Source organism: Cryphonectria parasitica, assembly GCF_011745365.1.
Source record: "Cryphonectria parasitica EP155 unplaced genomic scaffold M406scaffold_6, whole genome shotgun sequence".
NCBI classification, from domain to species: domain Eukaryota; kingdom Fungi; phylum Ascomycota; class Sordariomycetes; order Diaporthales; family Cryphonectriaceae; genus Cryphonectria; species Cryphonectria parasitica.
The window spans coordinates 3,211,780-3,238,065 of NW_024468914.1; the positions used below are offsets into that span (position 1 = coordinate 3,211,780).

The 26,286-nt window shown below is 53.3% G+C and overlaps 7 protein-coding genes across 7 annotated transcripts; 2 read left to right on the plus strand and 5 right to left on the minus strand.

Annotated features, from left to right (window-relative positions):
- Positions 1 to 1,720: 1,720 nt before the first annotated feature.
- M406DRAFT_109056 (uncharacterized protein) lies at positions 1,721 to 4,321 on the minus strand. Its single transcript, XM_040915331.1, has 2 exons — positions 3,430 to 4,321; positions 1,721 to 3,234 (listed from the first exon to the last, which is right to left on the minus strand). The coding sequence occupies exons 1-2, from the start codon at positions 3,993 to 3,995 to the stop codon at positions 1,863 to 1,865; spliced, it is 1,938 nt and encodes a 645-aa protein (XP_040774791.1). The 5' UTR covers positions 3,996 to 4,321; the 3' UTR covers positions 1,721 to 1,862.
- Positions 4,322 to 7,594: 3,273 nt separating this feature from the next.
- On the plus strand, positions 7,595 to 8,218 carry M406DRAFT_260927 (uncharacterized protein; the record flags this gene model as incomplete). Its single annotated transcript, XM_040917402.1, has 1 exon — positions 7,595 to 8,218. One exon carries the CDS (start codon positions 7,595 to 7,597, stop codon positions 8,216 to 8,218), a length of 624 nt encoding a protein of 207 aa, XP_040774792.1.
- A 173-nt stretch (positions 8,219 to 8,391) lies between these two features.
- Positions 8,392 to 9,543, minus strand: M406DRAFT_357248 (uncharacterized protein). The gene has a single exon (XM_040923624.1). It carries the CDS (start codon positions 8,715 to 8,717, stop codon positions 8,406 to 8,408), a length of 312 nt encoding a protein of 103 aa, XP_040774793.1. The 5' UTR covers positions 8,718 to 9,543; the 3' UTR covers positions 8,392 to 8,405.
- Positions 9,544 to 10,142: 599 nt separating this feature from the next.
- On the minus strand, positions 10,143 to 10,561 carry M406DRAFT_30180 (uncharacterized protein; the record flags this gene model as incomplete). Its single annotated transcript, XM_040919312.1, has 2 exons — positions 10,143 to 10,342; positions 10,432 to 10,561. Coding segments are annotated over 2 exons (330 nt in total), but the record flags the coding sequence as incomplete, so codon positions are not given.
- A 2,248-nt stretch (positions 10,562 to 12,809) lies between these two features.
- On the minus strand, positions 12,810 to 16,119 carry M406DRAFT_347292 (uncharacterized protein). Its single transcript, XM_040922276.1, has 2 exons — positions 15,620 to 16,119; positions 12,810 to 15,502 (listed from the first exon to the last, which is right to left on the minus strand). Exons 1-2 carry the CDS (start codon positions 16,057 to 16,059, stop codon positions 13,897 to 13,899), a joined length of 2,046 nt encoding a protein of 681 aa, XP_040774795.1. The 5' UTR covers positions 16,060 to 16,119; the 3' UTR covers positions 12,810 to 13,896.
- A 4,816-nt stretch (positions 16,120 to 20,935) lies between these two features.
- Positions 20,936 to 21,594, plus strand: M406DRAFT_323338 (uncharacterized protein). The gene is made up of 2 exons (XM_040919760.1): positions 20,936 to 21,088; positions 21,145 to 21,594. The coding sequence occupies exon 2, from the start codon at positions 21,197 to 21,199 to the stop codon at positions 21,350 to 21,352; it is 156 nt and encodes a 51-aa protein (XP_040774796.1). The 5' UTR covers positions 20,936 to 21,088; positions 21,145 to 21,196; the 3' UTR covers positions 21,353 to 21,594.
- Positions 21,595 to 21,824: 230 nt separating this feature from the next.
- M406DRAFT_75069 (uncharacterized protein) lies at positions 21,825 to 22,534 on the minus strand (the record flags this gene model as incomplete). Its single annotated transcript, XM_040925791.1, has 2 exons — positions 21,825 to 22,365; positions 22,404 to 22,534. 2 exons carry the CDS (start codon positions 22,532 to 22,534, stop codon positions 21,825 to 21,827), a joined length of 672 nt encoding a protein of 223 aa, XP_040774797.1.
- Between the last annotated feature and the right edge of the window lie 3,752 nt (positions 22,535 to 26,286).

Consider the following 26,286-nt stretch of genomic DNA (forward strand, 5'->3'; position numbering starts at 1 on the left):
CTGATGGATAGAGAGAGAACCAGTCCTCATCTTTAGAGCCGGTGATATCAGGCTCTTAAATACATCTCTGCCTCTAGGGGAGACATTGTCCTCCAAACGACACAGCCCAGTGTAGCCCCCAAAGAGCGAGGAGTCATCACGAGGAGCCTCATGGGGTCCAAGGCACCAACAGCCGCCAGCCACCACTGCACCGAGAATGTCCATCCTCTTCAGTATTACTAGCTTGGAGGGGGGGGGGGGGAAGGATCTTTCGTCTTGGTGTCCCGAAAATCGTGGCAGGGCGGCGGCCGAACCCTTACAAGGGCAACCCGAGCGCCTGGTTTTCCTGCCACCTATCAGCATTGATTGGACCCTTCTCTCTCCCTTCTAGGGTGGATGTGGAATTGGTGCGGCGACGCCGCAGGAACAGATCGAGTCACGCAAGTCACTTGATGACAATACGATGCTGCAGGTAAGCCGACACATACGGGTTGCACAAGCGCAGTTCAGCCTTACAAGGCGGATCCACGTGGGCTCGTGTGTGTAAGAAAGTACGTGTGTGTGTGTGAGAAAGTGGGTGTGAGTGGGTGTGAGAGCGAGCGAGAGAGCGTGTGTGTGTATGAGATAAGCCGAGAACGTAGCGGGGGCCAAGGCACAGAGTCCTGTCTCTGGATTGGTGTGTCATCATGGTAATCATCAACACCAATGGGGCCAGGGGGACAAGAAAGAGTGGGGGTGGAGGAGTGAGTGCGAGGGTGGCTTTTGCGATTTTGTAAGCCAACAAAGACAGGGATTACAAGAAGAAAAAAAAGGCATGAGGGAAAACCGAAGGAGGAAACAAGGAAAAAAAAAAAGAAGGGTGTTCACATGACTGAATTACCTGTCAGACTCGCCGGATTGCGCATCTGCGATTTGGGGTGGAGCATGCTGTGCAGCCTACGGCCTATCACGAAGTGTGTCCGGCTTACTCCTGCGCCCTGGGGGCTGGAAAACCTCAAGGAATTGGATGCGTGCCAGATTGGGACATGAGAGATGCGAATACTTAATTGGCGCGTTATGGTCAAAGATGGACCCAAGATAGGAAAAGAGGCCATTGGAAAGGAAATGAACGGTCAGGAAGGTGGCACAAGGTCATCCATCGCGGCGGCGCTCGACTTGCCCGACTTACTGCAGACACAGCCTCTATGAAGTACGTAAGTCAAATAAGTACGGTACAGTAAGTCAGTAGCTCAGGAAGTGTTTAGTAGTCAGGCAGCCAGACTGTAATCCGAGGCATCTAAGCCACCATTGGTGGTTATTTTTCTCCTCTAGTGATCAGCACTGGATTTGGGAAATGCAGTGAGAAAGAGAGAATAAAAAAATAAAAAAATTGCGTAGTATGGACATGTGCTCGGATCACAACACCACCTGATCACTCAGCCCAAATAAGGCAACCATTCGAAATTCTTATGAGGAACCAACACTGGCGAAAATTAAGAGAAGAAGAAAAAAGATAGAAATTGCCAACAAATGAACCATTTTTGACGTCAAAAGAGATAAAATTCCGAGGCTACCCGAGGCTACTGTCGGTTTCAGGTAGCGAAATAATCCCCATTTAGGGGGGATCATCTATTAATTATTACATTTGTACAACAAGCAGGCTTGCAGCAGCCCGTCGGAGCCCCGCTGGCCGATCGTCGCAGGAGCAAGGTGGTATGCGTAAGACCCGAGTACTGACTACTAAGGCGAAACCAGAGTTTTGCGCACATGAACAATGTAACATTACGCTCTGTTTCTGCTCCTTTTTTCTTCTCCTTCCTCCTTTCCGCCCTCTCTCTTAGTAGAAGTAATTTTTATTTTATTTTAAAAAAAAGGCCTTTTTTTTTCTTTCTTTCTTTCTCTCCTCATAACTCGTCTTCTTCCGAGCCTGAGAGATCCAGACCCAGATTACTCATCTGGCCGGTGATCTCATGCTGCATAGCCTCCACCTTCTCCTTCTCGCCCCATTCGCGCATCCATCCTTGAAGTTCCGTCATGAGTCTGGCCGCACTGCCCGTCTCTCCGCGCAGGTTGCACCGGTCTATGCTCTGGCGCATGTGGTCCTCGGCCAGGGCGCGCTGGTCTTGCTGCTGGTAGAGGCCCGCGAGGTAGTAGTGGCAGTTGAGCTCGGCCAGGAGGGTATATTCGTCGTCGTTGTCCTCGCAGGCCTCGAGCGTCATCTTGTAGAGCTCCTGCAGCCGCTGGGTCGGGATGCGGCGCGCCCGCACCTTTTGGCGCTCCAGCTCTGCCATCCAGAACACCTGCTGGACGGGCGGCTTCTGCTGGGCGCTGGACGCCCTGCGGCTCTCGTAGTCCTTCCACAGGGCGGCCTCGAGGTTCTCGACGGGGATGGTCTCGAAGCCCACGGCGTTGCCCAGGTCGAGCCACGCCGGGACGGTGCGCCCTCTGGTGGATGCGTCGGGGAAGGACTCAAAGGACAGCAGGATGCGCTTGTACCCGCGGATGAGAACCTCTAGGAGGTCCTCGTCGTCGGCCTGGTTCAGGTTGAGCAGGACACGGCGCAGCGGATGGCCCTCGGGCCAGTTCAGGGTGGTCGAGTCGGTGGCCAGCGCGGCGACGTACCGCACCAGGGCTTTGATGACCAGGTTCAGCCGCTGCTTGATGTTCTCGCTCAGCTGCTGGATGCCCGGTATGCTGAGGAGGTTGATGAAGAGGAGGAAGAGGCAGCGCGGGATGGTCATCAGGTTGGAGCTGAGCAGCTGTTTGATCTGGTCAGGGGCCTTCCGCAGCAGGGCCAGCGCCTCGGGCATCTTGTCCTGGGCGATGAAGTTCCGGGCAGAGATGACGAGGTCGTACACGGGCTTGTCCTGTGCATTGCTCGTGGTCACCATGTTCTCCCGCCCCGGATCGCCCGAGTGCGCATAGACATACGAGTGCAGGTCCGTGAGGATATGCTCCGAGACCAAGAAGGCGGCGGGGCTGTCAATCAGCGTAGCCCTGGGCGACGGCGACCGGCCATAGCGGATCATGGTCAAATGCGACGAGGCTTTCTGCACAACATGGGACGGGAGCCTCTTGCGCCTGAGATGGGCGGCCACCCTGTCGAGGCCGACGACCCGCCCCGTGGCGAGCGTCACCTCGGTCGAGTTGCGACGGACGTCCCCTTGGTTCTCGGCGTCGATGATGAGTTCCATCAGCGACTGGACCTCTTCGGTCTTTACGCTGACGTTTTTGGTATAGCCCCATTTTTTCAAGCGCGTCTTGACCATCCTGGGACTGTATTATTTTTTAAAGAAAAATAAAGAATACCATTTTTAGTATACATGTCAGCACTAAAAGAATCCCCCCCCCCCCCCTTGAGGGAGGCAGAGAGAGAGAGAGAGAGAGAGGGTGGAAGGGGCCAGAAAGAAAGAAGGGAGGGAGGGGCGCGGGGGCGCGCAATGAAAGGATCTGGCCACAATGCTTACTTACGTTGCAATGAAATTGTGTTCCCGTTCCATTATTTCCAAGACCTCTCTTAGTGTCTTGTCTTCGTCTATGTAAAGTCGCTTGATTGTCGTCATGTACTTGCTCCAGTCATATCTGCTCGGGGTCCTCCCGGTCTTGACGCCCTTGGCTGCCGACCGCGCCGGAAGAGCAGCAGCAGTAGTAGCAGCACCAGCCGCCGCCGCCGTCCTTGGTATTGTTGTCGCCGAGGAGGCATTGTCGTTGTCCCCAACATCGTCGTCGTCGTTATCGTCGTCATCGTCGCCGTCGTCGTAGTTCTGATCATTGGGAAGGGAGGGGGAGAACATTGTTGATGATGATGATGATGTTGTTGCTGTTGTTGTTGTTGATGTTGCTGAGTAAGGAGAGGAAGCTGAGCGGGGATTGGCGTAGCCGGCTGTGTCTGTCGATGAGGTGGAGGGCGAAACGGGCATGATCAGTGGGTGGAGCGCTGGGGAGCCGCCGCCGCCGCCGCCGCCGGCGGTTTCGCGGTGCCGACCTTGGTTTAAGGCAGCACCAGGAGCCTGGGCGTGTTGGTGGATAAATGCCATTGCGGCGCAGTAATGTGTCAGGAAAGTGAGTAAGGTAATAGTAGAGGGCAGCAATGGTCGGGCGAGACACGAGGCGATGCATGTGACCAAAGGGGTGAGGATGCAGGGTGAGCAGCGATCCTTGTTGCAGAAGCGTTGCGGCAGCAAGAGAGCGCGCGCGCTCTCTCTACTTTCTCTTTCTCTTTTTCTTCTCTGTCTCTCTCTCTCTCTCTCTCTCTCTCTCTCTCTCTCTGTCTCCCCCTTGACGCACGACGCAATAATTTCCGAAGGTGCCGATCTTGGAGAAGGACAGACAAACAACGTAAGTGGTGATCACGCCAGGTCACATTCTGTGAGGGGATGGATGTGTTGTGCTGCTCGACGTTCCGGAACGGCGGAGGAGTAAACGGGCCGCCTTTCTTTTTCATTGGGTGCAAACACAACCTTTGGGTCGGAGCTCCGGGAGAATGAAGAGTGACGTCCTGAACGCGGTATAGTGGTCCCTCCCCCCTCCTCTGGCCTTTTTGTCTATTGGATGGTGAAGCGAGGAGTGTAGCACGGGAGCCCAATCAGAGCCAGCTCACCATCACCCTTCCCCCCTTGGCCTGCAGGAATCTGCCGTACCCGAGGCCGGCCAGGCGGGTCCTCCTTCCATCATCCTGCAGGCGGCCAAGACTGGCCAAGAGTTGCCTGTCTCGGCTTGTGACTCCTCATCAGCCATTACTGTCAGAAGGGTGGTGGGAGACACTACTGGGGCTGAAGAAGAGCCTGGCCAGTGGTCATACAGCCACATCAATGCTCAGGGTCTGGATCAACAGGGGTGGAGAGGCCATTGATTCTTGGAGGGCGTTGCACTGTGAACACAGGCAACATCGTTCCATCGGCCAATTTCGCTGTCGCCCAATCGATCCTACGAGGCTTGTCCTACCCTTCTATTACCTTCCTGCAACAGCTCCTTCAGGATCAGAAGTCCGATCGCATTGCAGCATGGATTCGCAGCTGCGTTGGGCATCTCGGAAGTGGCGTGTGTATAATTATATACTTAATTCAAGCCAATCCAGAGACACAGATATACACCCACATCTCCCAATATAGACAAACATAATTCTACTGACTTATAGCAAAATGTTATTTCTATTATTCATTGCTATAACGCATCAGTAAATTTCCGGCACTTTCGCTGCCGTCCCTTCAGACCCTGAGTGCAGGACCTCAGTCCCCGTCCCGGTCTTGTTTTTATATTTGCAAGGGAGCTTGTCAGCAGGCTATGGCGAGAATCCAATGTCAAGACAGACAGACCAACAAGTAATTTCGCCATAGAAAATGGTAATTGGAATGCTAGCGAGTTGAAAAACTCTGTGCAGTCGATACGCTTGCCTTGATGAGTATTTTTCGTCACGATCCAATTACCAAATTCCTTTTTGGAAAAGAAAGCCACCAAATAAAATCAACCCCCCTCCCTTCCTTGTGGGGCTCGACCAACAGCACTCGAGCCGATGATATGCATACCATCCTTATTCCTTCACCCCTCGTCACTGAGTGAGACGTTTCTGTTCACCGAAAAAGCTACACCGCTGTCCGGGTCTCAAAGCCTCAGAACCGATGACTCACACCTGGTCTGATGAGATTCACTGCGAAAAGGGTTGCGCTCGAAAATTACCATTAAGCCTGGGCTGCTAAGCAGAAACTTGTCAGCCCGTCGTAATTCACCCAGTCAGCAAGCAGTACCAACTCTCTGGTCGCCTGGGCACAACGCAACAGGCAAGTCAATCGTTGCTACTACGTCAGCGGAAATAATTGCCCCACCCCTTTTTCATCTTCTTGTTCTTTTTTTCTTTCCTTTTCAATTTACCTAGTGGATTGCAGATCCAGATTGGAGGCAGCTGGTTAATTACCCTCGGTGACGGAATGCGGTCGTCTTTGGGTCATTTGCTAGTTTTTCTACTTGAGGAAACCATGGTTGCGCCTGAAGAATGGTAGCGAGCACAGCTTGAGGGTGCTCGTGTGGTCTCACATGCGATACTGAATCAAGGCTCCAGCCCCTTCCAACGCACTCTTTGCGAACAACGCCCGAGGGGGGCCAAAATAGAGCAGAAGACGAGATTTCAGGAACTCCGAAGAAAGAAAAGAAGAAGGGGAAAAAAAGGAGAAGAAAAAAAGATCACAATAGAGTGAGAGTTTAATACGTGTCTATTCTCCCTTCCTTACCTGGTTTCTGTATCGTAATTACTGCACGACAGACCGTTCATAAGCCAAAAATCTCAGAGTCGATGTCTAGCAGAGGCTCTCTAGGTAACGTGGTAGGCATCGATCCTCTGTTTGAATGCCAGCCAGTAGTCGGGCAGCCGGTGCTGCGTGGTCCGACAGTCTGAATTCATAGCGCTCCAAATGCACGCCCCTCATGATAGCTCGCCTGGCCTATACTCATCATGTCTTTGGGAACTGTGACCTTCGGAGTGTATTTTTCATACGCAGGCTTAGTTGATCTTCAGTCCACCCTTTCTTTTCCTTCTTCCTTCCTTGCCCCCCCATTCTCTTTTCGTTTTCCTGTCTTTGGTTTTCTCCCGCATTCTTTGAACTGTTTCTCTATCTGCTTGAGCCCTTCCAATTTGAGACCTGCTGTGTTGCCGACGCCCATTTATACAGCCTCCAATGTATGGCTAGGAAAATCCAGGGTTAGGGGTAAGATAGCCTGTTTTCCATTCTCTCCTTGGCTGGTCTTGATGATCTCTCCACTTCCACAACTTATTCCTGCTGGCCTATGGCAATTTTCATGGGTGTTATGAAATATATTTTTTGCTGTTTATATATATATTGCTGCATCTTGATCAACTCACCGTGTTGTGTTTTCTTCTCCTGGACGATATCCTGTCCTTTTCTGTTTCACGACCACTGTTCAGACTGCATCTTACAGTGTGTCTAGTGCTAAATTAAGGTGCTGTAAGAACAACACACCCTACTGAACAGTCTAGCGCTGTAACATTTGACAGGTACCAACAAGTGGCTTGGATGAAGTAATACATCATCTCAGCTCATTTCATACTCCAAACAGCTTGAATATCAAGTTTCGAGTAACTTACTCTATGGTGGAAGATTTTCAGGACGAGAAAGAAAGGTAGTTCGTACCCAGTTACACATATACTGTATTGCAGCAGCACAAACGCCAGGCGCGAAGCTGCTACTAGCCTCACAGTCGTGCCAAGCAAGGCTCACAGCAGCTGGCCCATTTTGTCTCACCTGCAAAAATGGCCACACTCAAACCTCATTCCAAGTTGAGTCAGTGATGGACACTTCCTGCTGTCGAAGACTCAGAAAGAGAACAAGACTGCATTGTCATCAAACTCTGGTGTGTCTTCTTCAAGACAGAAATAACCCTCAACGCTGTGATTATCAACTAGTGGTCGAGGCTTAGCTGAGCTTCTCGAAGGTTCTTTTCACAAGCCTCAACTACGAACTGTAGCAATCGTGTCCAGAACAAAGCTTGGAAAACCTACCACAACAAGCTCCGAAATTGTGACCACAACGACCACATAACGAAGACCAGACTCTGCTCTCATCATCAACACCATCAACATATCACCTCAACAACCTCTCGACTGCCGCAGGCAGGTGACTCCGTGATGGCCGACTACCCCGGCACCAGAGGCGGGCCCGCCCAGACGCCCAATCTTCTACTACGACGCATCGCCGCCGTCGCCCTCGGCATCTTCCTGTTCAGCACCGCCAGCCCCTTCACGCCCGTCTCGTGGCTGACACAGCACGACTATGTCACCTACCTGGACGGGCCCCGTATGGTCGACCGCGTGATCTCCCCCATCCTGACCATGGGCGCCGCCATCCTGCACTGGTACATCGCCTCCGTCGCCTCGCCTCTGCCCTTGACCCTCACCGTGCCCAACCCCGGCGCGGACGTCCAGGTTCGGGACGGACAGGCGCACATCGTGCAAAACGAGATCGTGCTGGGGCTGTGGCTGCCCAGCTACTTCTGGCCGGCCATGGCGCTCGAGGCCGCGCTGCTCTGGGCGCTGCGGTTCGGGAGCTTTGTCGTTGCGCTGTGGATGGAGCGTGGGATACTGGCTGGTATCATCTTCAGCGCATGGGTTGTCGGGTGGAATGCCATGCCTTGGTACAGGAAGGAACAGGCCTGGGCCCTCATCAAGGACTATGTGGTTCGCCTCATCATCATGGAGATGGTGGATGCGGCCTTTGGTGGAGGTCGCAACCGACGACGCCGTCGCATGTGAGGAGGGCCGCTATGTTCTAGCTGGAGCAGTGTGGCCTTGCAAGTCATGGTGGAAGGGGTTGGTATGTAGGCTGACAGTCTGCTGCTGGCCTTGCTGAAGCAAAATCATGGAGTGGTCTGGTCATACTTGGTGGACAATGTGATCACCTCCGGCAAGCTGGTTTGAACATCCAACAAGACATGACTCCTCAACTATCTGGGTACTCCAGGGCCATTTGCAGCTCATCGAGTCCATAAAAAGTCGCGTCATCTTCCAAAATCTGCGCATTGAACGTCAGGTCTCGACACAGGATGTGCTCTGCCGGCCTGCCGGGGCGTTCAGGGCTTCCAGCCTTGACGCGAGGCAACCTGTTCTGAACATCGAAGTACGGTCGACTAAGCAACCTGCACGTCTTTCCCCGCCCGACTTTCCGAACCAACTCACAAAGCAATGAAAAATCTGTCCTCGAATCATATAACTTTTGGAGCTGAATCTCTTCAACCTCTTCTCGAATTCCCATCAACAACGCTGAGCCCCGTCCCCTCTCGGCTTGTCACATTATCTACTATGTGTGTCGTTGGCACCTCCTTTCGTGGGCATAAAGCCCACGCAGTGTCGTGTTCCACGCGTTGCACAGGAATACACTCCACACTTTACAGTCCGCTATACGACCACCCGTCTGTCCTCACAGCCTCGAGGTTGTCTTGGCGCAGACGTGCGCATCTACAACCGGGAGAACATGCGGCCCGTCTCGGCCGTCAACTGAATCGTCCATCCGTTTTCCACCCACGGCTGATGGGACAAGTTGTCAGTTGGTCTACAACATCAACTGGTGCGGTCTGATTTCGTCGGAGACACCCACGATCAGGCAGGAATCGACAGCACGACGACCCTGGGGCGACATGTGGCGAGGACAAACACACGAACGAGAATATACCTTGGGTTCCTTGTAGGTGTCGTCAGGACGGCGAGGAGGGTCACTGCCAGGGGCGCCCACGGCAGCCACGCTGATACCGCCATTGCGTGGGTTGCTTACTTTGAGTTCGAAGGGTCAGCGGGGTGGGAGGAGACGGGGATTGAGGACACACTTACCGGTGACGAAGAGGAGATAAGGGTTTTAGCTTGTGAGACACTGGCCAAGATCGAACCCAATTACTACTGGACTCTACCCTCGTCCACCATCCCAGCGACTTATGTGTCCACGTCCTATCGCGATTTTGGAGTGACTATAATCAGATATGATGACATGAAGTATACTGGGGGAGCGAAGGGTGTATTATGAAGAGACCACTGAGGCTGACACGAGGATATCTACACGATGGCGAATGCAAGCTTGGCGTGCTCTCAGCCTTAAATCAACACAAGTGAACAATTTATTCCCTCTGGACATGCAAAACCAACAGCATGTCATAACGCAGCACGGTGGAGAAATGCATGCGTTTGGGGAGACCCAAAGCCCCCTTCCGATGGGAAACGGGCTCGAGAAATAACGTGTCAGTTGTGAAGATGTTGCCCGGCGTACCGTTGAGTGATGGTATTAATACTGAATAAAGACTTTATTGAAACGTCGATAGACGGGGTATATAGGTGTTCATCATGACAAGACAGGAATTGACAACGTGAGAAAAGACACAAATGCAAGAGGCGAAACCCATCAGACGAGAGCAGAAAAAAGGAAGGAGAGAAGAAGCAGCACAGTATGCGAAGCATGTGTCTCCAAACCCCTGAATAGACCCATTACCGCAAGCTCCCGACAATGCCCTTCATCGCTCTCTCTCTCTCTCTCTCTTCCCCAACGTGACTTATGAAAGTTATCCTCTCACTTCTGGCCCTCCTTCTTGCCACCACCGAGCAGCCCGCCGACCAGCCCGCCGGCGCTCTTGCCACCCTCCACCAGCGTGTTCCCTGCCTTCTTGCCGCCCTGGGCAATAGGGTTGACGACCGAGTTGGCCGCGCCGGGGGCGTAGCTGCCGGAGTCATCCTTGCCCTGGCGCTCGGCGCGGTTGATGCCTTCCTTGGAGGCGGCGTCGCCCACGGGCTGGAAGAGTCCGCCCTGTCCGACCTGGCCAGCGACAAGGTTGTGCACGCCGTCCTGGAGAGTGTCGACCTGCTCGATGCCCGTGACCTTGGACTTGTCGAGGGTGTCTGTGGGGATGGTAGATGGGCTTGTCAGCAGGGTTGTGTGTACATATATATGAGAGAGAGAGAGAGAGAGGGAGAGAAAATAGACGCACCCTTGGTGGTGTAGCTGGCCTTGTTATCCTTGGTGAACCAGCGCAGGTAAAAGTCTTCGATCCACGGCATCCACCTCTCGTACTGCTCGTTGTAGACCTGGGAGCCGTACTCGCCCCATGTCTGCTTCTTCTTGTCCTCCTGGGACAGGCCCTTTTGGGCGTTCTGGGCGGCGGCGTCGGCCATTGTGGGTTGGGGTTGGTGGCGGGGTGGGTTGACGAAGTAGAGGTAGTCTATTGTTGATGAGGTGTCGTTTATCAGCCTTCCTTGATCAGGGAAAATAACCGAGGATGTAAATCTAGACAGAAGAATAGGTGACGACTAACAGATGACAGGAGCGATGAGGCAGGTAATCAGTACAAGATATGTCAACATAGACACACTTTATAATCTTCGAGTCGAAAGAATAGTCCAGATGTAGAAAGAAGATGTGAATATCACATTCTAAGGGTCCCAAGGCCCCTCTCAGTGGCACCTGGCCTGGCCCAACGCAGCCCTTCTTATACCAAAAACCCATCTCAGCAGGTCACCCACGCAACCGCCCTTGAAAGCCATATGATATCAGCCATGCCAGCCTAAGGAAAAGGGCCAGCTGCCTTGATTCGAGCCACACCCTGTCCTCGCCAATATGGCGAGCCACTGATATGCATGCTGTCGTGTTGGGATTGCGTACATACATGCGTTACTTCATTTTTGAGTGGTGTGGCTGGTGACCTGTCGACGTCATATCTTGTCTCGCACGGGTAGACAAGCCTGGGATGACGGGTGGTGTGTGACCCTAGGCAGATCCTTGTTTCTGGCCCGGGGTCAAGCCACACACATACTCACATCTGGGCTGCCGTTTTGCTGATCGATGCTCAAGGTATGTAATACTGCAGTACCTTGCAAATACATTGTGTAGTCATTGAGATGAAAATGGAGATTTGTGTGAGGAGGTGTCTACATCAAGGGTTTTGGGTATAGATTAATGCGGTTCAATAATCAATACTGCAACGCCCCCCCCCCCCCCCCCAAGCTCATCGGCACAAAATCCGTTTAGTTGTCGAGTGACACAGAATCGATATCGCCAGAAGCTGCGCTGTCTCCTAGCCTGATCTACCTACGTCTACTACTTTGTACTATGGAAGGTACAGTATAGCAGCTAACGTCAGCATCAAGAGAAGCACGTCTTTCCATCACGCAGGCGTCCTTTCCCCTTCTCCCTCTCCGTCCCCCCCATTCCCCGGTGACCTGTCTAGGCATCTCAAGATTCCATTGAGGGACGTCAAGACCCTTTCACTACCGATCAGCAATTCAAAATAAAGGAATCCATACTCACCACTTAATGCTGATCATTCCACTCCCCCATCTCTCTTCAAAAAAAAAAGTGGAGAGAGAAACAGGTAAGAAAAAAAAGAGGAACGCCCCACTACAACCCTGTGCTGCAAGACGCGACCCCTCCCCCCCCTTCCCCCCCTGCACAGTGACGACATTGGGGACCTGAGACGCTGGGGCCAGTGGTTGCACAACGGGGGACCATCCATCCATCCATCCATCCTCCACTTTGTTATGTAGTACTGTACACTTATGCATGCATGCATGCATGTGAGCGGCGTCTTTATTCCCCTCCCCTTTCGCCTTCGCTTCTGCGACGCGGTTTTGAATCGGGGCGGGGGGCACAAGGGGCAAGCAGTCGATTGGTGGGCGGGACGTGACTGATTAGCAAAGAAAAAAGAAATACTCGCGGTAACGTCGGGTGACCTGGTCTTGAAATAACGAAAAAAAACACCAAAAAAACCAATAAACAATAAACAATAAACAAACAAACAAACAAACACACACGAAAGAATCATGCAACGGTGAATAAATGCATACATACAGAGTAGGATGTCGACGGAAAAAAGTTAAGGAAGGGGAGAGGGGGGCAAGACAAAGAAAACGCAAGAGCCTCTATTTCGATGAGGAAGCCTTGTGATTTCTACCAAGATATCACCAACTCAAGTAGGCTTCCAATTTATCCTGTGAGTGAGGGAACAGTCGACCCACATGATCTTCCTTTCCTGCCCAAGGCGCACGCGATCGGGTTCCTGGCCCGAATCTGGTCTAGGCAGCGACATGTTCTTCCTACCGAACCTCGGTGACTGACTACGAGTGATCACCAATTGGCGGCAAGCCCGTCAGCATCAGAACACGCTGCAGCAACAAGCGCTCTGATGGAAGGGTGTGGCAACCAACTGAACCTGCTTACATGATGGGACTACACACACGAGAGGCCAGCCTCCATCTCTGATAAGCAGTGGCGTGATCCTTCTCTCTTCAACATGTGGTGATACAGACACTGCCATGGAGAAGAGCCAGTGGTCACACGCAGGACCTCACGTAGTAGTTCCCTTGTGCTGGTCGTGTTGATAAGTGAGATTTGAAGGTAAGAAGGAAGACTATTCTGTGGGTATCAAATCCATCCCATCAGACCAGACAAAATAGTAGAGCCGAGCCCCCGAAACCAGAAAAAATCAGAGTCGCTCACCGCCGTTGACCAAAATAAAGGAAAAACAACCAGACTACCCTGTCCCCTATTCTTTCATGATGGGTCAAGAAGACCTCCCTTCCTGAGATTCCAAAAAAAAGGTTGGGGTATCATCTGAAGAACAGCCAGGAGTGCCTGCCAATCCACCACTGCACCGCGCCATTACCTCCTCTTTCTCCTTGCATGAAAGCGAAGAGCGGGACTGTGCGCAACCGACCTCGACCGTAATGGAATAGTTGGGGAACTGCGCAGAGCAAAGGGAAAAAAGAAAGCGTGTCTCATCTATATTTTCATGCATCGACGCGGGAGGCCTCGTGTATTTTCCATCCGGACTGTCCAAACCAGCAAGGAGCACATGAAAAACAATGGGAATCAATCCAATAGGAGACTGTACCGAACCTCATAGCGTAGTAGAATGTGTGCTGCCGATCCAGAAAGAAAAGAGAGGAAGTAAAAGAAACCGTATTGCAACGAAGACAGACAATGCAAAATCAACGCTAAACAGCAGACAGCATGCGAGCCAACCCAAGGGAGAAAGAAAGGAGAAAATAAGAAGCCACCGTGACAAACGCAAGACGAGAGAGCGTCACCTCAAAGAACGCCTAGCAAACCCGGAGTAAAGTCAAAATGAGAATCAGACTGCCGACCTGGTATCAAAAAACAAAACAATAACAGTATCGTCCACCCAAAACAAAAGGCGGAAGAACATGAATGATGAAAAAAACAAGAACTCGTAACGAGTGTCGTTTATCAGAATTGGCCGACCCGATGCATGTTGAGAACTCTTGTGGATTGTTGTTGAGCAGTCAAAATAAAACGGTCGTCGTCATAAGGTCGTCACTTTTCATTTCGTGTAGTGAAGAAGGATTTTTTATAACTCCTCCTGTGATCATATATGTGCATCAAGAAAGCTCGGGGCCAGGGCGCTCTGCTGGTGTCCACACAAGACTCGACGGGCCTCCTAGCACGCCGTGGCAGTCGACTCGCCAGTCGCGACGGCAACGAGGGCGTCGAAGCGCCTCGAATCAGGGTTGTCTGCCGGGCGGCGATCCGAGTCCCCCCCACGGGCGGGGAACCCGGTGAAAGCATGCAGATTCGGGTGCTCAAGGCGGTCAACGTGAGGCCGTGCTTCGAGGACTCTGTCCTCGTGAACGGTGACGGGGCCATTGTACCATCCGTGCCGCTTGATCTCTCGATTCGTCGAAACCAGGGGCGCTGACATTGTGTGTTGATGACTGCGAGATGGCCCACTGGGTGGGATATGGGAGGCCGTTGGCGGCGGTGGCTGCTGCCGCGGTGGGTGGACGATCTGGGGCTCAGGCTCGAAGCGGACAGTGGGCTGGTACTGTCGAGGCTGCTCGACACGGTCCATGGCCTGGCGAACCTCACTGGCCCAGACTCCGGCACCATCCCTGGCAGGAGGTGGGGTGGTGTTGTTGTTAATGTCCAGCCGGGTGAGACCGCGGTGCAAGCCCATGTCCCACTGCGGCATGTTGCGCCGTTCGTCCGAGATGTTAGCAGACGGGAGCAGCGGCGGCCCGTGGGAGCGGTCGATCATCATGGGAGAAGAACCCCTCGAGGGGACGGCCAGCGGTTGGCCAGGTCGCGGGAGTAATGAGTCGATGCCGGGCAGGCGCACGGTCTGTTGCTGCTGCTGTGGCTGCTGGTGCTGCTGAGGTGCGTTGCTGCTCATCGCAGGCAGCGGCTCAGGACCTGCGTTGAGCTGGGACGATGTGATGACCTGGCTTAACCGACTCCCAGGTGCGGTGAAGTTGCTGCTGTCGGGATGCCAGGTCCTCCTGCGCCAGGCCTCTTCGGCAGTGCTGGAGATGGACTCCCGTCGTGACCAGCCACCTGCCGACGTGGTAGGGGAGCCGAGGTAGCTACCGACAGGTGAGGAAAGCGCAGCAGAGTTGGAAGTGTTCAGGGGTCCAGGCCCGAAGATGGGTCGTCCAAGACCGCCAGGCCCAAGGGGCGACTGGAAGGGATTGCCGCCGGAGGGCACGCTCAGCCTTCGGCCGGGCGTGCGGGACCCGGATGGATACATGGCATGGCGTGAGTACGACGTCACTGGCGAGCCAACAACAGAACCCCAGCGCGGACTGCTCTGACCAGTGGAGAAGGTTGCAGATGTCGGGGTGCTGTAGTCACTTGGGGATGTCTGGCGGTAGGGGAATTGTGTGGAACCGACACTGCGGTAGGATTCAGCGGACAGACGAGCATTCGGGTCGGCCATGACCAGTGGTGGTGGTCGTCTTCGGATGTCATCTCTGGTGCCGTAGGCCGAGCCCAGCGAGCTGATGCTGGCGATACTCGAGGTAGAGAGCGACTTGGAGTGGCCGCGAGGAGGCGCACCCACGCTGCTGGCTGTCGACGCTCTGGCTCGACCGCCACGCTGCACCCTGTCCGTCCGGATCTGCCTTTGATATCTCGTGCCGGTCGCGGCAAGGGAGTCGTAAGGGATGTCCTCGTTGACATGAACAGTCTGGGCATGCTGTCTAAGGTTGTCGAGGCGGGAAAATCGACGTTGACAGTGGCATTGAAATGGACGCTCGCCAGTGTGTTTCCTGGTTGGAAAAAAAGAAAGAAGGGGGACCTCTGTCAGTACCAGGACCAGGACCACAGGTGAATCAAACAGTGAGGTGCCTCATCCAGGATGGGCAACTGGGATGTGGTATGCTTACCTGATATGCCTTGCAAGATGCTCGCTTCGGGTGAAGCTCAGGGTGCACGGGGGGTAGTCTCTGCAATAGAAGCGCTGGTTGCCCTTCTTCTTCTTGCTCGACCGTGTCCCATCGGCGTTGACGCTGCCCTCTCCGTCCGACTCCTCGCCTGCGGTGTCGTTATCGGACTCGTCTACATCCATCATCTCGGCCGAGTCCCTCGATCGTTTCGAGTTTTGAGAGTTGTTTCGCTTATGACCCTTCTTGTCGGCGGTGTCTTCGGGTACCTTGGCATCCTCGGGAAATGATGAGTTCGGCAGCGGCTTCTGGTGAGCCATTGCGTTGCTGCCAAAGGTGGCCCGAGTGGGAGTGGTTGCATCATCCATTGTCTGGTGCTGCGGAGGCGGAATGGATTGAGGGGCTGTGCCTGGGCGGGGGGTAGTAGATGATTGGACTGTCATCTCGTCCTTTGCTGCACCGGAAAACAAGATGCCAGAGGATGGGTTGACGGATCGAAAATTGGCCGCCATCTCGGTCTTGTCTGTAAGTGTGCAGATCTCTCTCTCTCTGGTTTTGTTTTATCTTTTTTTGAGAGGTCGCGGCTGAGCGCTGATGTCCCGGGAAGGGAGAGCAGGGAGGAGGAGGATCAAAGGGAGAAATGGACGGCGGGCGCTGCGCGTGGGGATCCAGTGACCTTTGTGTGAGGCTGAGACGGGCAAATCCCAGTATTCCCGTTCCTAGTGGGAGCGTTCAGTAGGGCCAACAGGGGTAATGCGGGGTGCTTGCGGCGGGAGGCTTGCTGGCTGGCTGGGAAGTCTGATACTGAAGTGCTGGCTTGTTGGGATGGATGGATAGGGAGGCTGACTAGAGATGACGGGAGGCCCGGAGTAGCGATGACCAAGGAAAAAGGGAGGGGAGGAAGAGAGAAGGAGAAAGACCAGCCGTCTAAGGGTCGACGCCGTTCATCCGAACAAGAGGTTGATGACGACTTGCTGAGGAGTGTGGTGGTGGTGTTGTCTTTTTCTTCTTTTTTCTTTCTTCCCTTTCTTCCTGTGATGACTGCCCTGCCCTGTTGTTTTTGTTGGATGGCAGGGAGTGGGTTCTGCGGCCGAGGGGGGGAAAGAAAAAAAAAAAAGAAAAAAAAAAAGGGCAATGGCGGCGGCCCACTCACACGCACACTGAACCACCGCCCCCCTGGCTGACCTTCTGGGTCACTGTTTTGCCCGGGATACCAAGTGGAGGATGGCGATACGTCAGGCCGGGGCGAGACGGGAAGCAGGACAACGAAGCAGCAGGGCCGACAAGCCGGCGTTGTTGTGCAAGCCTTCTCAAGCACCAAATGCCTCAAATAGAGGCCTACCGGTTGCAGCCTTTTCAGTTGTCGTCCTTGGATCTTGACGCCTCAACCACAATGACAGATCGATGGACTCGTGCCAACCAACACAGAGAGAGACTGGCTAGAATAGGCAGGGGGGCTCGATGGTCGGGAAGGGTGGCAAGCGACATGAACCGAACGTGTGCGTTGGTGGAGAGCAGATGGGGAACCAGGTCGATCTCCGTTCGATGATATTTGAAAGCGAGGAAGAAAGGGGAAAAGAGGCCAGGACGGTTGAGTGCGTTGTTGCCAAATCAGATTGGACAGGCGGGGACAGAAAAGGTGGCAGGGGAAAGAGCGGCCCTGTGGCAATGTCGCACTGGTCTGATGCCGCATCCTAGTGCCCTGCATGCAAATCCCCTCGCTAAGGGGAGCCAGCGCTGATCCAGCAAAGATGGGCGGGTGGTGATGATGAAACTTCCAGGGCTGGCCCCTGACGCTGCTCGCCCCTGGTGCTGGCCCTGAGATACCAAGAGCACACCGCACTACCCTAGTGCACTACTTTGTACCGTAGCTGAGTAGTACGTACCGTAAGTACTGGGTTGTAGGTCCTATAAGAAAGGCAAACATTTCCCCTACCAAAAATCCTCTATGTAGCGATAACCATTCAAGACCCTATCCTATACTATATGACATTCCATAATACTAGTTAAGATAGTTTACTATGGTTGCGAGGTAAAAGAGGGTCTCCCTGCCTCTTGTTCGACCTTCCTCGATTTATGCCGAGTTGAGCGAGTGTTGGACATGGGATCTGCTGGCGCCCCTCCTCGTCGTCCCCTCTCGGAGGAGGATCTTTGTGTCAACCTGATTTCTCGCTTGGCTGCAGGAGGGCGTACGAACGAGTAATTACACAACACAACAACAGCACCCTTGTTGCAGCAGTAGTTTAGTAGCAGAAAGGACCTCTCCACCATGATCCAGGAACTACTGTGAGGGTTCAGATCCTGATCGGGTCAAGCCCACTCACGCACGGTCGAGGATGAGTTGTCTGGTTCGTGCCGTGCTGCGTGCAGCCGGGTAACGTGCAGCGCAAAGGAAAAAAAAAAGGAAAGAAAAAAGGGACAAGGGGAAAAAAAGAGTTCCTGGCCGGGGGGTGTTCATAGCCAAGTCTCTCGGCTCAGGCACATGAGTGGTCAATGCGAGTCAATGGGTCATGCTCAAAGTTTCGGTAGCCCCAGGGGCCAGCGGGCCAGAAATAGGTACTGGGACAGCTGGCACGGGGCTAACAGGTTGGTTCCGGAGAATGAGCATCTCGTCTGGCCCGAAGACCCAGATGACGACGAAGAGACTGCAGAGCATGAGAGGATCGCGGGCTGTGCGATCGGAAGCTCCAGACGCACAGGATGCCTTGTCCCAGGGCGCACACACACACACACACACTTACAGTGACCAGAACAAAAGCAGACACATCATAGTCGCAGTACATAGTAGACGATGCCCAAGAGATTGTGGACCCGTGGGTCGAGCGGGGATAGCATGACAGGATACAGAACAAACCAGATCAGTCTGGCACAACTGTGGCGTATGGCTGTCTGTTCTATCAACACTACTACGACGAGTACATAACTGCACTTGTTGCTGCTAGAGGACCAGTCTTTGCCGCTGTCTCCAACAAGGGGGAGGGGAGGTGAGAGAGTCAGATGTCGTCGAACTCTGTTCAGAAGCCGGAAAAGGCAATCCTCCATCCGGTGATTCGGGGTTTGGCCTGCGCGATTCGGCTAACGAGGCGGATAACCAACCTAGGGGGACCAGGCAGACGCAGTCTCCCTCTTGGCCCTCGAGCAGACCCGATTCGTCTTCCTTCCCCCGAGGAACTGACTGCCGGTATATATGCTGCAGTGGTAGGGCTATACCAACAGTTTAGAAGGTCGTATTGCATGCGCGTAAAAGATCAGGCAGGCCCCCTGGCATCGGCAACAAAATCGCTGCCACCGTTTGAGGGTCCAGTGTAGCAGGGCTTGGCCCCTCCTAGGGCGTAGGCTGACATGCCTAGGGCATAACGGATGGTCCTAATACTTCGTTGTGATAGGCTGTTTATGGGCAAGTTTGTGACATGCTGTCGTTGCGGTGGTGATCATACCATGTAACGTGCGTGTACTGCGGTACGTAGCATGGTAGGGAGACGAACTTAGCGAGCAAGGCGCCCACGATGGCGTATGTTCGTCCAGGTACAGACATTACTGCGTGCCGTGGCGGCCCTCAGTAAGATGGGCTGTACCGTAGATGGAATCTGAACCAATAGCTCCAAAGGCGGCGCAGTGTACAAACTACCACTCTGCCTGTCCGTTGTCTGTATCTTTGTCCATCACTTAAGGACGGAGGCTACAGATCCACCCACATTGTTGCCGTCCACGCCCGAGATAGTGGCCCAGAAGCGAGCATTCACGCACAACTGCACCATCATCACTGCAAGCATCCGAAGATTGTGGCTGGCTGATTTCTCTAGAAAGGAAAAAACGAAGACGGGGAAAAAAAGGGAAAAAAATCAAAAAGAGGGTGAAGACGGCAGATTTCATTTGGTACTGCGGTCAGTGGCAGGCAAGGAGAAACCGTTGTGTGAGGAGCAAGACGTGATGCGACGTGGACGAGGACCGGGTTGGTGATACTTTTTCCTTCATTCTGCACATGGAGGCACACAAGCATATTGAGGGTTGGGGTAGCTTTGGGGATCTGAAGTAGGCAGATCCCTGGGGTCAGGCCAGCCTCGACGGGACAGGGGTTTGAGCTTAAGGCCGGTGCTACAGCAGGTTGCAGGGACCTAGGGTGATTTCAGGGCCTGGACTCCCCTGGTGCCAGCACTAGCGAGGCAGTGCTATGGGCGACGGAAACAGCTGTAGGTTCCCCTTGCGTCCTTGTCACCCACTGGAAGATCAGTGTTGAATTTAAGCGTTGGTCTGTGCTCACCTTACCAGGTCGCCTTGGCAGCGCCTCATCCCCAACTAGCGATAAGTCCGTTAGGTCAGCGGCACGCATCACTCAACTCGTTTTTCTCAAGCTTCAAACCACCAATCTGACACTGTACGCGCGTCACACCTCTCCTCGTTCTCATGTACACCAATACCGCAATGATTTTATTATCACTGCCCTTCATGGACAGGCTATAACGCTATAGACGACAGGTATATTAGCTAGGATGCTGTGGGGGTCGTCATCTGCCGACGACAAGGCGGGCAGTGCATACCTTGCTACATCGACGGACACAGTATGTGCATGAGCCCGCCTCACAAACAACTATGATGATGACTATTTACCCGTTATACCGTATTAGGCCCCACATGTCCATTCAGACTATCAATGCTTCATCGCCGCGCTTGCCTGCAATGGCTCAATCATCCCAAGCTGAGAGAGGGCAGACATTTTTCGCACCTCCACCTGACCTTCCATTCTCGACCCCCTCTCCTCGTTTTCCCGGTGCAACATGATGGCTCACCTGCCTTGAACAAGTCAACGTGGTAGTATCCACCCGCGAGCAGATACGAGCCAGAATGTTTCGACTTTCCGAGAAGGGGCAAAAAGGAATCAGTCACGTTGGCGCATCTTTACAGGTAACACTGTACATGTCTTGTTTCATGCGCGAACGGCTTGGCTTCTGCTCCTGCGGTTGTGCGGGTTCCTGACTGAAAACGCCGCATCACCTTACCTCCCAACAAAGCACCCAATAGATGATCCACACTCAATTGTACCATGATACTTGGACTTCGCTCCCCCCCAACCCACAACACCTTACTTGGCCCCAGTGCACGCTCGCGTCGAGAAGCAAGGCTACCGAGCTGGGCTCGTCTGTGCCTTGCATCGTGCCGGAGGGAGGTGGTGTGGTTGGTCTGACGGACCAACTACACGCCTGGCTCTGTTTGGGCTCAAGACCCATGACCACCCGACACACACTCACACACTTTCACTTGCCCCAGTGTCAAGCAGCCGGACGAAATGCTGTTCGAAAGAACCCTCATGAAAGCATCTACACAGAGGTCAACGGGATGGGCACAGTCGCCAGCACACAAAGTATGATTTGACAGCTAAACTGTTGTTGAGTTTGCACCATCTCTCGACCAGTTCCAACAAAAAGATCCACCTCCTCGCTGCGAGTGTGCACAGATCACGTTCATCTGTCCCAGGTTCGGTCCCGACAGCTTGGCTCCATCGCCATCTTGCATTAACATTACTGGTCTAGCGAAGCGCCGGTCTGCATTCAGGCACAACTCGCTAGTCAAGTGTTCCTTGCTATGGTGTCGCTGACGGTCGAATCCCATCGCGGCGCACCTGGTGCTGGCGATCTAACCCGGCGCTATCTGTGCGCTGATCTGATATCACTGGGTTCTGTGATCAAGGATGATCCCATCGCGTGGAGGGTCACTGGCGTGGATGCCTGGCTATCTTGAATTTCGAGGGCCTTGGAATTTCTCCTCATCGCAAACTTCGCCCATAACGGTCGGCTATGGCCAGAACTACTGCTACTACAGTAGTAGCACCTGAATGTGGCCAGCAACAGAAACGAACAGCAGAGGCCGAGAAGACTAGCCGTCTTACCATTAACGCGAAGGGCATACTCGGAACCTGGAATCTGGAAGGGCCATCATTACCATGGTAGTGACTTGTCACTTGACCACCAATTTAAATTCGAACCTTACCTAGGTACTTATTTACCGATTCGCTGGTGACATTTCCATTACTCGCCTCAAAAATGGTTGACGTTTGCGGAATCGGCAAACAAGCGTTTGCGACTAGGACTAGTATCAATATGGTTCGCATCAACGAGTAACTGCTACTACTACAGTGTCCGCAACACACCATCTCTCTATAAGGACCGAATATGGTAGCTCAGCCGCGCCTGTAGAGACATCCTGAGCATGGTTATTGCCTGGCCTGGCCATCATTGAATACTCTTAGACCAAAAGTATGCCGTGGGACAGCTGGCAGTGCACCTCTCAGCTTTAGCTGGGTCTCGCTCGTGGACGAAGCTCCTGGCCCAAGGATGAGGAGATCGAGGGCAGGGTAGAACCTGAGCAGAGTAGAGTGTTGTTGCGGCCGTTGCTTGATGTCGGCTAGGTTCCGTTGCCCTCGAGCAGGCTTTTGCTGGGCGCCACCAGCCACCGCCCAGGATTTCTTATCGGGCCACCTGAACCAGCATCGAGACTTTGGCGTGCTGAACATCAACGTTGGCAGCGTGCCACTGCAGCGCAGGGTATCATGGCTCAAAAGGATCGTCACCCACCTGAGCGCGCCACCTGCAGTGAATGATCTGCAGGTGCCGAGCTGCAACCCGTCACACGCGCCGCCATCCAAGCATATCGTCCGCGTCCGGGACCCTTCAACGGCATATTCCGAGTCTATGCCACTGGTCCAGCTGTATAAAGCCGCACGCCGCCGTGATAGGAGCGGCACATCTGTGTATCTATTCGAAACATACCAGTGACGCATGTACACACGCACCCGCGGCCTAGATGCGCCAATGACAACCTCACCGCGGAGTGGCTTTGGACAACCTGACCGGCTTTGTGATGCCTCGATCTCTTCCTTCTCCCTCCTCCTCCCTCCTCTCTACTCCCACGACCTCGCTGCATGATGGCCCTTCTGACCACCGATACGATTGCCAGCTAACCCCAACAAGGCGCTCAGTCTTTTCCGGTGCTGGCCGCGCTGCATCACTAGCGAGCTTGGATTCACAACTGTTTATGCTGTGGCATTTCCGACGCATACGAGATACGAGTTACCTGGATATCACTGTGGTATTGTATAGAGTTATATGCTCCACCAACCCCGCCTCTCCTATGATGTTGCCATGTTTCACATCTCGAGATTTCGGTTGATGAGATTTGGGAGGGAATTGAGAAAGGCGTCGCATCTGATCTGATAAGTTCTTCTTCTACTGCACGTCGGCCCCGGCGGACTGGAGCCGAGCCGATGTTTCGATCGTCGCCGTCCCGCGCCCCCCTTCGCTTGCTGATGGCAGGCCTCATCTGTTCCTGTTTCACATCCAGCCACTCAGCAGACCTACACAGACGCCCATTCCATACCCCATACTTTGTACAGACGCACAAACGCCCAAGGGTGGCACATGTTCTCCTCCCCTCCTCCGTTTCCCTCGTGGCCCCCCTCTTGTTCTGTTTTCTTTTCGTCCTGTATACACACTTGCCCCCTGCAGGCCTCGCTTGCATGCAAAGAGCGGACTACGTACAAGTGTATGGTAAGGAGGACTCGGCTACCGCTATTCAAGTCAGATTTTATTTGAAGATTCAACAACCACCTCCGTCCCCCTCGTTGGCTTCCTAGTCATCGCGGTCCAAGGTTTCATGATATGGTCGTACTGGATCCGGTAACCTCGGCCCCACCTGAAATCCGGACCGCTTTCACGAGTGACATCGTTCCCGAAAGAAGGTCTGAAAGGTGGCCGGGTCGCACGAACCTTATCATCTTTGGCTTATGTCCCGTCTCGATATTACCTTTAGTTTCTGGTACTAACCCTCACCGCTTTTTGCTTCGCGGTGCCAGTCCCTGTCCTTTCCCGGCATCTTCATGGCCCACCAGCCTTCGATTATAATCTCCATGACGGCAAAGGTGGGCTGCTAGTAGTGGTGTTCGAAGGGCTGGAGAAAGAGAGGGCTTGCTATGTGTAGGCTCCCCTCCTTTGCAGTCGTCCGCACGGCCTTGGGCTGGGGTCGGCTGGGTGGCTGGGCAGGGCTGACTGGGTTTGGCCGGCCTGCCTGCCTGCATCGTGGCCAGGACGTAGACGCCTTCTCTCTTCTCTTCTGGTGCGCCGCCCCATCATGTGAGCATGCCCTGAGCCTGCCCTGAGGGCCGACTAGGATATCCTCTGCAGTAGTTTTTCACCCTAAAGGCAGCGCAAGGCAGGTCAATGCCCGGTCCCCACTTGAGCCGGACGCCCCAACGACAACCACAAGTCACGGCGGCGGGTGATTCTCACGCACACTACAACACACCAGAGGTCAAAGACAGTCTGATCGTCGATGTGACTGCTGTGAGGGCTCTGGGGCGGTCAAGATCCTAGATATTGCCCTGCTTCGACTCCAGCACCGACGCCGCGGAAACATTTCCGTCTCATATCTCGCTCGTTGCACCGCCTTGCCCATGGGTGCGTGTGCTCTGGACACTGCGCTCGTGGTGGCCTGACAATGACTTACATATATTTGAATAGGCTGTGTTGGAGGGGAATCCAGTGCGACCTGTGTGATGCAGACCCAGTGATGGAGGGGCGAAGTAGGCTGGACAAGAGTTACTATGAATATTAAATTCCCATCAGCGAGCAGCCTCTCCTTTGATATGATTTATTATCTTTCATAAGGATCTTGATGAGGTGTACGTAATCATCATCCCTTTTCACAGTACTTGAGGGATTCGTACCGCTCTTGGCCATTTCAGCTCTGTGGGTAGGCAGCCACCGCATGGTTTTCAGCTTGAGAACGAAGAGTCACCGACAACTTCTTGGGTACTTCCCGAAATTGGACGTGCGTATTCGCTTTCGACCGTTAAATTGTGGTATTGAGCAGCTGATTCAGGGGCTCGACGCCAGTCTCAATACACATTTCGATGTCCTCGACTATCAGGCAGCATCGCGAGGCTGAGTGTGACAGGAAGGTCGTCTGGGGAGCGGACCGAGAAATTGGTTCTGAGACGCCCGAGAGTATTATTCCAGGAATAGATTGTATATTAAGGAAGCTCTTCCACTACTGTCAAATACTAAAAAACCAGGCTCATGATAACTCGATTCTATGATTTATCTTGGTGTTGTTCGACCCATACTTCCATCTTGAAGCAACGAGTGCTCTTGCTGTATCGCTTGAACCATCTCTACCTGGAAGCCACATTATGGCGGCCACTTGACTCAACAACCCCACTCCCCCGTTCAACCCAACGTCTTTGAAATTGGCTCCATGGTCATGGTCTGACGCCCAATTAAGAACATCACAAACCTCGGAACCAGCCGAAGAGTACCCAGCTTTGTTCCTCATCAAGACCCACAGCCCAAGTATAGTACAAGCCCTTGCTGGTCTCTACCAAAGCATTAAGTCAAAGGGGGGGGTTTTGGGCCGGGGTAGTTTTGGGCCACCCTGGCCACCCTCGTCAAATACACACACCCATATATATATATACTGTTTATCTATTCTATTCACCCACCACGATGCAATCCTCCTCATCAGTAGGTAATTCGACATCGCTCTCTTCATTCAGACTATCCTCGTGGCGATTAGCCGCGTTTTGAGCTCTCTGTATATCCTCAATCCCTGCAAACTTCGAATTCGGATCCATATCAACCTTTCTTCTTTTACTAGGCCTCAGAGCCTCAATCTGCCTTTTCAACGCTTTATTTTCCTCCAATGCCTTGGCAAACTCGAGGTCCCTCTTCCCATAAGCCTTTTTTATCTTCTTGAATAGCATACGGCGGCCTGGTTCCGTTCGAAGTTGTTGCTGATTCTCTAGCAGCTGATAGTATAGCTGTTTAGCCTTTCGAGGAGTTGAAAAGAGGACTGGCTGGCTTGAGGAGGCTTTTGGGGAAAGACGAGGTGCTGTTGATTGTGCTGAGCCTGAATTGGACTGGGTCTGACGGCTTGGTTGACTGTTCTCGAGGAGAAGAGGGCTCAAGAGGGCTTTTGAGGGTCTGAGAGGCCACAGACCAGTTGCTTTCCATCCAGATCTAATATTCTGGCTTGAAAGGCCTTCCAGTTGAGCTAGACGATAGTTGCTGAGGAATAAACGCTTGCCTGCGATAGTTGAATCGCCCCATTGGCCCATATTGCTGACTTTCTTTCTGTATGCCCGTTTGAGAGATGAAAAGACCCCTAGATCGAGGGGTTGAAGAACGTGAGAGGTATGAGGAGGCAAGTAAATAAGCAGGATATTGTTTTGGAAGCAAAGCCACATAAACTCGTCCGTTTTATGGCTGCCATGGCCATCCAGGACTAACAGCCTGGCTTCTGAGGGGTCTGCTGGCTGGCTATGAGGAATGAAGATCTCTTTCAGCCATTCAACTGCCATTTTATCGTTTGTCCATCCGTTTTGCGTAGCTGTAAACTTCCAATCATCAAAAGGCTCCAAATCAAGAGGAAACCACTGTTGTTGTACCGTTTGGCCCTTGAAAATCACCAGAGGGAAGAGGTAGGCACCTGTAGCTGAGATACACTCGAGGAAAGAAGTCCAGGCTTTTGATCCAGGGTCTTTCCTTTGAATTGAACGCGAAGAGGAGCCTCCGAGGACTAATCCATTTGTTCCTTGGCCCTCCATCAGGCCAGCTTCATCCATATTCCATCTATTAGCTGGCTTAATAGCTTGGATATGAGGAAGATTGAAAAGACGAAAC